The 10,100-nt window shown below is 34.4% G+C and overlaps 3 protein-coding genes across 5 annotated transcripts; 2 read left to right on the top strand and 1 right to left on the bottom strand.

The window, feature by feature from the left end:
* Positions 1–331: 331 nt before the first annotated feature.
* LOC108560544 (cytochrome P450 6k1-like) lies at positions 332–2,018 on the top strand (the record flags this gene model as incomplete). Its single annotated transcript, XM_017918136.1, has 3 exons — positions 332–1,415; positions 1,475–1,726; positions 1,786–2,018. Coding segments are annotated over 3 exons (1,524 nt in total), but the record flags the coding sequence as incomplete, so codon positions are not given.
* A 1,319-nt stretch (positions 2,019–3,337) lies between these two features.
* LOC108560547 (zinc finger E-box-binding homeobox 1-like) lies at positions 3,338–7,436 on the bottom strand. 3 transcript variants are annotated; one of them, XM_017918143.1, is made up of 6 exons: positions 7,115–7,436; positions 6,259–6,482; positions 5,815–6,097; positions 5,430–5,701; positions 5,334–5,375; positions 3,338–5,275 (listed from the first exon to the last, which is right to left on the bottom strand). In XM_017918143.1, exons 1-6 carry the CDS (start codon positions 7,351–7,353, stop codon positions 4,008–4,010), a joined length of 2,328 nt encoding a protein of 775 aa, XP_017773632.1. In that variant the 5' UTR covers positions 7,354–7,436; the 3' UTR covers positions 3,338–4,007. The 3 variants fall into 3 exon arrangements, with proteins under 3 accessions (XP_017773632.1, XP_017773631.1, XP_017773633.1); XM_017918142.1 differs by having other exon boundaries at positions 5,334–5,701; XM_017918144.1 differs by lacking the exon at positions 7,115–7,436 and adding an exon at positions 6,585–6,687 and having other exon boundaries at positions 5,334–5,701.
* Positions 7,437–7,629: 193 nt separating this feature from the next.
* On the top strand, positions 7,630–9,862 carry LOC108560548 (40S ribosomal protein S4). The gene is made up of 5 exons (XM_017918145.1): positions 7,630–7,738; positions 8,106–8,364; positions 8,496–8,593; positions 9,083–9,384; positions 9,694–9,862. Exons 1-5 carry the CDS (start codon positions 7,736–7,738, stop codon positions 9,812–9,814), a joined length of 783 nt encoding a protein of 260 aa, XP_017773634.1. The 5' UTR covers positions 7,630–7,735; the 3' UTR covers positions 9,815–9,862.
* Positions 9,863–10,100: the final 238 nt, after the last annotated feature.

The raw sequence follows: 10,100 nt of genomic DNA, 5'->3' as shown, positions 1-10,100 counted from the left end.
TTAATAAGTTGCTTATTAATTATTACATATTTTTTTTATTGGATTGTCTAGATTAATTATAAATAATTATAAAATTTTCGGTAATTTCCAGATACGAACTTGCAATTCTATTTTTTTCCACGATTCATTGTTTTTATTGAGAAATCCGACGAATACGTGTTTGCATGTTGACATGCGACTAACGACGATATAATTATCCATTCCTTTAAAAGCTAGATTTCAATGCGAAGAGTGTTCAGTATTCTCTTGTGATCTCGTTGCGAAAAAAGTAAGATTACTCAAAATGAGAGAGATTTGTATATCTTATTAAATTGTTTATTTGCTGTTTTAGATGGCGATTGTGGGGAGCATTTACATCGATATTCTGATATTTGCGACGACCTTTTTGGTCGTCGCTTACCACTATTTCACGTGGAATTTTGACTTTTGGAAGAAACGAAATATACCTTACGTAGAACCGCATCTGTTCTTCGGGAACTTTCAGGAGGTCGCGCTCCAGCAAACAACGATCGGTCATTTCCTCGCAGATCTTTACAACAAAATGAAGACGGACTACTTTGGTGTTTGGGTCTTCGGCACTCCGCATTTGATCGTAAGAAGTCCGGAGGTGATAAAGAACATTCTGGTTAAGGATTTCAATTACTTCAGTGACAGGACAATAACTTCAGATACAGACGCCGATCCGATAGCATCGAAGACGCTGTTCTTTTCGAAGAACCCTTTCTGGAAAACGCTGCGAAGCAAGCTGAGTCCAATTTTCACTTCGGGCAAAATAAAGACCATGATTCCACTGATGAACGATGCTGCTGCAGATCTGAAGGAGTATTTGCAGAAACGTACATCGCAAACTGTCGATATGAAAGAGGTTTGCGCCAAATTCACAACGGATGTGGTTACTTCTTGCGCTTTCGGTCTTCAAGGCCAATGCTTCCAACACGAGGAATCTCCATTCCGTGATGTGGGAAGAAAAATGTTCAACTATAATATGATCAACGCGTTCAGAGCTACTTCGTACTTTTTCGCTCCAGGATTAGTAAAGTTTCTGAAGTTCACATTCTTCGATCCGTCCATCTATACGTTCTGCACCAAAACGTTCTTGGAGACAATCAAAATGAGGGAAAAGAGTGGAATCAAACGCAACGATCTAATAGATATGATTATCGAAATGAAAAAGCTGGACTCAATCCAAGGGACAAAATTGGACGACGACGTTATAGTGGGTCAACCGATGCAATTCTTCGCAGCAGGTTTCGAAACGACAAGTTCCACAATTTCGTTCACTTTATACGAAATGTGTCTAAACCAAGAGCTTCAGTTGAAGCTCAGAAGAGAAATTAATAAAGCTTTAGACGAGTACAACGGTTTCACTTACGAAGCCCTTAAGCACATGGAATTATTAGATAAATGCATCAAAGGTAATTACTAAATACTAAATTTATCTACTAAAACTTCAATTAAATCTTGTGCGTTTCAGAAACTTTAAGGAAATATCCAGTATTACCTTTCCTAGATCGTAGATGCGTTAAGGATTATAAGATGCCGAATTCTGATCTGTTTATCGAGAAAGGAACGCCGATTTACATTCCGATGTTCGGTTTGCATTACGATCCCGTTTACTTCCCGAATCCCGACAAATATGATCCCGAGAGATTCTCTTCGGAAAATACGAACAGCAGACCGCAATACGCCTACATTCCATTCGGCGAAGGACCTCACAATTGCATTGGTAAATTATTATTATTGCCTTAAAGTTCTTCAATGTTTAATTGTAAATGTTATTTGCAGGAGAGCGATTTGGCTTGATCGGTTCTAAATTGGGAATAGCTCATATTCTGAGCAACTTTTACGTGGAAGCCAACGAAGAGACACCAGTTCCCATCATTTACGACTCGAAGAGCTTCGTTCTTCAATCCACCGTCGGTTTACCAATGAAAGTTGTTCCTTACAACAGACGTATGTCTGCCGCTGCTTAAGATCATTTCTATGAAATGATAAAGACCACCCAAGCAATTACAACAGATCACTAACTATTATTTTACAATTACAATATATTATTTTAGTTATAATAATAAACTTATCAAATGCATCTTAACTTTTCATCTAATTATTTGATAACCACGAACAATATTCAAATTTCAAAAGTTAACTGATATTTAGGTACTCTTTACAAAAATAATTAAAGAAAAATAATTAAATCAAAATCTGAAAACATTTTTATTACATATTTTATAATAAGTCTTCTATTGCTAATCTTTTAATATAACTGAGTCTACTTAATAAAAGTTAATATCTCGCTTTATTTATTTGTATACTCAATATCAGTAATTCTTCTTACATATCACATAAGAAATGACTTTTAATTCTGCATAATCGTTTCATAATATTAATTAATAAACATGTGAACAAAATTTTAGTTTTCTTATATATTTATTAATTTGATGGAATTAATATAACTTTGCGGAGATTCAAAATAAATCATATTGAAAAATCAAATCCGATCGAACAGAATTGCTAATTGTAAGTAAACTCGTTTACATTAAACAAATTAAAATTATTAAAACTAATTGCATAATTAATTTTAAATGTTTCATGGAAATCATAAATCATCAATGTTTTCCAAAGATTTTCAGTGAGTTATTCCCACGCGTGTACAAACACACTCATCTGTTATATAATTAAGCACTAATATCTATATAAATTTATTGTAATTGTAAACATGCACTACACGTGCTACTCATGATACAATTATTTTTGTATCATGTGTGCTACTCATCAGACACGCGAAATCAGGTAAATTACATAACAAAAAAATTGAAAGAAAACAATATATGTGCGTACATTCTTTAATTTTTTGCTGATCAACAATTATTTTAAAAAATCTAAAGACAGTAAATTTGATGGGAGTACAGATCCTATGCTAAAGATTGATTTCAAAATATAAATATAAACAGTATTCCTAATAAATATATTTTTTTTTACATTTTCTTCTTAGTAAAAAAATCCTTCTTTCTACTGAAAGTGCCTGGAATATGAATACAAATCTAATCAATTTTTTGAAAGATAAGTACTTAGTCTTATAAGACGTTTTATCGTATGCAACCAAATACACAAACTTTAAATTTACATACGTGAATATTTAACCGCTGGTCATTTGGTGCCCGTAAGCATTTTAAAATTGCTTGGTGCAAATGTTGCCGATCCCTGGCTTACATAATAAATAAAAATCGATAATATTTATTTAGGTATACGAAGATGATTGTTTAAAATATTGATTTGCAATAATATAAATTGTAATTAATTGTACAAGTTTAAATAAAATAAGAAAATAATAAGTAAATAATGTTTGTATGTATAGTTTATTTATATAACAACATTATAAAATCGTTTTCTATTGTCCACATAAAGATAATAATGATATGATATCCGTATGACTAGTACATATCTATGAATAAAATGTAACATTAAGTAACAATATTAGTTGCTTTGATGATAAAGCGCGAAGGCCTCGTTTAATTGTTTTTTTTTTCTCTCTTGTAGCTATCACACATTGTATATATATATATGATATAATTGGTTTCCATCCCTATAAACTGTACAAAAATAACAATCTGGCTTCTTTTAAATATACATCTACTAAATATATATTTTTTTACATAAGTTGTATATGTATATATAAACTATAAGCTTTAAATAAAATATCACACTGCATTTTTACGTAACATAAGTAGCACCGACGACGATATTACTAATGAAATACTGTTTTAATCTTTTGTTTGACACTGACAACACATCGCTATTGCACTAATCCTACCCTAAATTAGTTAGTTCACTTTGTGAATAATAATAAAATAATAATAAAAGCTCTCGTTCGACGACAGTTTAAAGTAATTTAACGTTGGTCGTAAACGGCGATTTAGATAAAAACATAGTTATACTTCAAAATAATAATAATACGATTAATTTGTAAGGCACTTTGCAGCTACGTAAGTTATGATCGTCTTCTAGGGTTATTTTTTTATTGCACACAGGTCGCTTTTCACGCATCCCAAGGTGAGAGCTTGAAAGCTGCCACAGCTTTTGGCTTTTGTTAACATATCTTTAATCTGTTCTAAAGACTTCAAACACACGACAACGCAGCAGTCGTCGCCTTTCTTGTTGCACGAATCCGAATGGTAATTTTCAATATCGCTTTGGTCAATGCATGGTTGAGGTGTGGTATTGGCGATGGTAGTAGCAGCAGCAGGAGTACTGCAACAGTTAGATCTTTGGTTTCCTGCACCGCAACAGCCCGTGCTCGAACTAGGTTTCTGGCTGTCGCAACAACTGGATTTTTGGTTATTCACTTTGGAGGTGGAAGGCTTATCCGAACTGCAACAACTGGATTTTTGATTGTCACCACTGCAGCAGGAGGAGGATTTGCTCTCGTTAATGTCAGCAGCGCTTTGGTTGCATCCGTGGCAGTTATTGTAAGGGTCGCATTTGCAGTCAACGCACTTGCAAATGTCAGCGTCGGCGGTTAAGTTCTTTAGGAGGTTTGCGTCACTGTTAGGCGTTTTTAATTCGATGCTGGTATTTCTTTGAGGCGTGTCTAGATTTATGTAGGATTGCATAGCGGTTGGAAGCGCGATGGGGTTTTCGTTTAGTTGTTCATAGATATTTACGGGATCGGTGTTCAGCAAGTTCATGGCATCCACCCAGGTGGAAGGAGTCTCCTCTTCACACACCAGAGACATCTCCAGCGCCTCCGGCATGTAGATTTGCTTCTCGAGTTCATCCAGGCTTGGATCTTTCGCGCTCTTCACATTTTCCACGCTCAAGATCTTGAAGTTGGGGCTCTTCTCTCCGTCGAAGGTGGGACTGTTGAAGAGATCGACGTCGAAGTTGTTCACGCTAGATCGATTCGCATCGTACAAATCGATGCCGGCGTTCTGTATTTCCGTTATTATCGAATTCTCTTCTAATTCCATTTCCGTGTTGTTCAAGGTTTCGCCTTCTTTTCCATCCTCGATACTCTCCGTTCCAATGTTATACGATAATTGTGTAGCCACAGGTTCGGCCGTACTAATTGTGGCGTAATTCTTCAATCCATTCGCAGTCTCGAAACAAGTCGAAAGGTCATTCTGTATTACGACTTCGCTCTTAACTTGTTCATATTGCGGATCAATATTTATGGGGAGATAATTATTATTCAACTGCGTATTATCGTAATAAACATTGTTCTCCAAATTTCCATTTGTTATGTACATATTTTTCCCAGTAAAATCATCAGGATATTCTAAAAAACACCAATTATTACATTAATTGCTCGCACGCATAAAAACAGATATATTTACCATTGCTATCGTGACCCCAAGTTAACTCATGACTTATATGATCTGTAACACCATGTTCAATAACTTCGATCTTAACAGCATTCGAGGAATCTTTACCATCCTTTTGGTGGCTCTTAACATGCGTTTTCAAGCCGTTCGAAGAAGTATAAGCTTTCGTGCAATCTGTTTCAATGCATGAATACGGTTTCTCTCCACTCTGAACTTTCAAATGTGATTTTACATGAGTTTTCAGACTGTGCGATGTGGAAAATGCCCTTGTGCAGTCGGATTCGGCACAGGCGTACGGCCTTTCTCCGCTGTGCGTCCGCAAATGCGTCTTTAGATGATGGCTGGCTGTGAAAGCTTTCCCACATCCATCTTCATTACACCTAAAATATAATAATCATGTTATTTGTTTCTTTGCCAGATATAACTATAAATTTTGAAACACATTTCTGGCAATACCTCAAAGGTATTATTACATTATATTAATACCACTCACTTGTATGGCCTTTCCCTGGTGTGTGTACGGATATGCTTTTTGAGATCACTAAGTGTGGTGAAGAATTTCATGCATCCATCTGTCTCACAATTGAAAGTTTTCCCATTGTGCAGCCTCTCGTGAGCTCTGAGTCTGTACAATGTGTTAAATGCCTTCTCACATCCTGAATGTGTGCACTCAAAGGGTTTCACTTTGGTGTGCACTCTGACATGGATCTTTAAGCTGTATGATGTTAGGAAAGCCTTGCCACAGCTCGGTTCTGAACATTTAAACCTGTATTCACCTAAAACAAAACAACAAGATATAGTAATTTAAGTATAAACACCCTAAAACATAGTTTTTTCTTTAAGAGTTTGTGGTTATTTTTAAATAATATCCTAATATTATAGTTTTGTAATTTACCTATGTTAGTGAATTACAATGAAGTGCATAAAGAAAATTAACCTTTATGGGTTTTCATGTGTGTCCTGAGGTTGCCAACTGTGCTATATGTCCGCAAACACCCATCATATTCACAATGGAACCTGTTCACTGTGGTCACTTTTGTATCTGGATCTGTGCTGTGTATTGTTATTGTTGCATGCGAAGGCTCCTCAGGCATTTCATCCGACTCCCCAGGGTTGATATGCATGTATATCTCATTCGGTGATATTGTATGATGGATATATCTGCATGAAACAAACAATATTGTTTATATTAGAAATTGCAATTATGTGAAGATTAAATTTTGTTCTAGTTTAGTTTTTTCCTTATTTATTTTATTTAATTACTTTTGGTGCATTTGATGTGGAATTGCTAATGATATCTTTTCTTGCTAATCAAAATACAGACTTATAAAGCAATATTAGTTTAATTAATAATAATTAAACATAATACAACAGGATGTTAGGTTATGTGTGATATAATGAATAAAAAAAACTGCAATTAGTAATGTTGAAATATACGTCATCTATAATAGTATGTATTGGAAACATTTTTCGCGCCTAGAAGAAAGTAAATGTAATTCAATACAACTTGTAAATGAAGTGTATTTTGGAACAATGAGGTCATAGTGGATGGAATGCATCAATTTCAATTGAAATAGCTTGAAATTGATGAATGATTTAGGTAATAAATCAGAATTGAAGGGAATATTTTTCGGGAAAGCTTCTTGATTTGATGCATCTTATTTGTATAGCATGTAGCAGACAACATCCAAGAAGCGAACCCGTTTGTCAACAGCTGACTGAAATATTGCTAAATTTGGCAAGAAGGTCGCTTCGCGCAAGAGGACCATGTTTGAATGAAGCCCAATAATTACCCCGCGTTGCCATCCTGCTGCTGTAATTTTCCGATGTACGTTGAATTTTCGGGTTTCTCTTTCTCATCTGAATATTTGGTGTAATTTATGACTGGTAATTGCTCGTACACTTTATTGAAGCACATATCGAAGCTTTCGTCGATCAAGCAATCCTCCAGGTCGTGAGTCACGACGATGTTTGAAAAATTATTTTCATAATTCTGTTCGTTTATTTTCTCATCTGTCCAAGATTCCATCATTATCCCACAACAACTTATTATCTTCGAATAAAAGCACACACATATTACTATGACGAAAACATGATTAGAAGTGGAGATTAAAACCTCGCATAAGTTATTTATAAATATTTAAAAATCTGGAGTAGTTCCAATTACATATTACAAGCTATTTCCAACAGAACGCGCGGAATTTCACAAATTTTCGGAATTCTCGGCATTTCGCTAATTTCGCATATAACGAATGCGTTAATTATCGCAATGTTTCTTATTGCATATGTATGGACGAAATGGAAATTTGAATTCGTAGCGGTTTGGCGCGAAAGTCGGGCCGGTAAAGTAGGGATCCGAGTCGACAACCTCAGTTGCTGTCGTTCACATTCTCTCTTCCGGTTAAAAATTCAAGATGGTAAGTCAAGCTTTCGCTCTCTCCGAAAATCCATAAACATCACCGTAAATAATACGTGTTTTGAACATTTTTACATCGGAATTCATTTCTTAACATCGCCAGACTATTATCCAACTATAATTTTTATATATAAATACCATTTTTACTCAAAAAAACATAGTGTAAAAAGTGACAAGTTTCTAAGTGTTCAAAACAACGTTTAATACAACAACATAGTACATCTTCGTAATGGTCTGTACTCTTCAATATACTATTTTGTAGATTTTCGGTACAATTTGCAGAATAGTTTATTATGTGCTAACCATACTTTTGTTTACATACATGTGAATGTGAGTTAACCTTAAAATATGTTTTTCCTAAATTTTAGGCTCGAGGCCCTAAGAAGCATTTGAAGCGTTTAAACGCCCCAAAAGCATGGATGCTTGACAAATTGGGTGGTGTTTTTGCACCACGTCCATCCACTGGACCACACAAACTTAGGGAATCTCTTCCCTTGGTTATCTTCCTACGTAACCGTTTGAAGTATGCCTTGACCAACTCTGAAGTAACCAAAATTGTTATGCAAAGATTGATTAAAGTTGACGGAAAAGTTAGGACTGACCCCAACTACCCAGCTGGGTTTATGGGTAAGTACTTTTTTATTACTTGACTCAAGAACATAAGTCATTTCAATTTATGAATTCTTCTAAAATTCAAGTATTTAAAATATAGCAAATCTTCATATTCGAAGTTATTAATATTTTTCTAATTTGTTTAGATGTTATCACTATTGAGAAGACTGGAGAATTCTTCCGTCTTATCTATGATGTTAAGGGACGTTACACCATCCATAGAATCACTTCTGAGGAAGCTAAGGTAATGTTTTAAATACTTATATTTGTATATATTATGAAACACATAAGATATATGCTTTATTCAATACTGCATTGCTAACTTGTTGTTAGATCATAAATTTCAATTCATTGTTATTATATATATAATTCATTAATATATTTGAATGTAACCATTGCTTGCAAGGTCATTTCGAAGCTATAATTTATGTCTAGTGTAGATTTTAGTCAATCTTGACCAATAATAATTATTTGCAAAGTATTTTCAACACTAATAATTTAGTTTTTAGTATTACTTAAGCAAAGTACATTCAACTTTAAATATGAACAATTTTCATTAATTGGTGATGAAAATATTAAAGGCATGGTTGAGGTTCTTCTAAAGAAACTCCCTATAAAATATTTGATTAAAGATGAAAGCGTTCTTACTCATCTGATTTTATATCAACGCTAGTATTTATATTCTTATTGTAAGTGGGAATGTGAATTAACATTATCTTTTTTTGAATTTCAGTACAAGCTCTGCAAAGTCAAGAGGGTGCAAACTGGACCCAAGGGTGTTCCATTCTTGGTGACACACGACGGTCGTACCATCCGTTACCCAGACCCCAACATCAAGGTCAACGATACCATCCAACTGGAAATCGCCACCTCCAAGATCTTGGACTTCATTAAGTTTGATTCTGGAAATCTCTCCATGATCACCGGAGGCCGCAATTTGGGTCGCGTTGGTACCATCGTAAACAGGGAACGTCACCCAGGATCCTTCGACATTGTTCACGTTAAGGATTCTCAAGGACACACTTTTGCCACTAGGTTTGTATTTACTATTCTCTCGCAAATCCTGATAGTTCTATTTTCGGTAAAAAAAATGTCATGGATTTCAAATTGAAAATGGAAATGATGGATTATTTATAAATGGTCATTTCGAAGCTATGATTTATGTCCAGTGTAGATTTTAGTCAAACTTGACCAATAGTAATTTATTGCGAAATATCTATTATGTACTACTGATCTTAATGGTTTTTAGTATATTTTGAGCAATTTACATTGATTTCATGCAGGGTTTTTTTTATTTGTTACGAATTTTTTGAACATTACTAATTTATTGTTTTTTTGCTTCAGGTTAAACAACGTATTTGTCATTGGTAAGGGATCTAAGGCCTTCGTGTCGCTCCCACGTGGAAAGGGTGTTAAGCTCAGCATTGCTGAAGAAAGGGACAAGCGATTGGCCTCAAAACATTAAGATGTTTTAATAATGTACATCATTTACAATAAAAATAACAAAATACAACAATCTTTTATTATACTTACACAATACCTATTTAGTCTTTCAGAATAATCAGAAAACGAGTGTCTTGTTATCCATGTGTTACGTAACAGGAAGAACATATTTGAATAAATACCTAAACGTGCTTTGGTCAGTTTATATGGTAATTCTTCATCTTTCAAAACTAACATTTAAAACACATCAATCCATGTGAAAGGTTCTAAAAACTGAGTTATTACAATAAAAATACATTCAAGGATTT

Source organism: Nicrophorus vespilloides, unplaced genomic scaffold, assembly GCF_001412225.1.
Source record: "Nicrophorus vespilloides isolate i.1.1-1 unplaced genomic scaffold, Nicve_v1.0, whole genome shotgun sequence".
Lineage (NCBI taxonomy): Eukaryota > Metazoa > Arthropoda > Insecta > Coleoptera > Silphidae > Nicrophorus > Nicrophorus vespilloides.
This window is presented reverse-complemented; position numbering and strand designations above follow the sequence as displayed.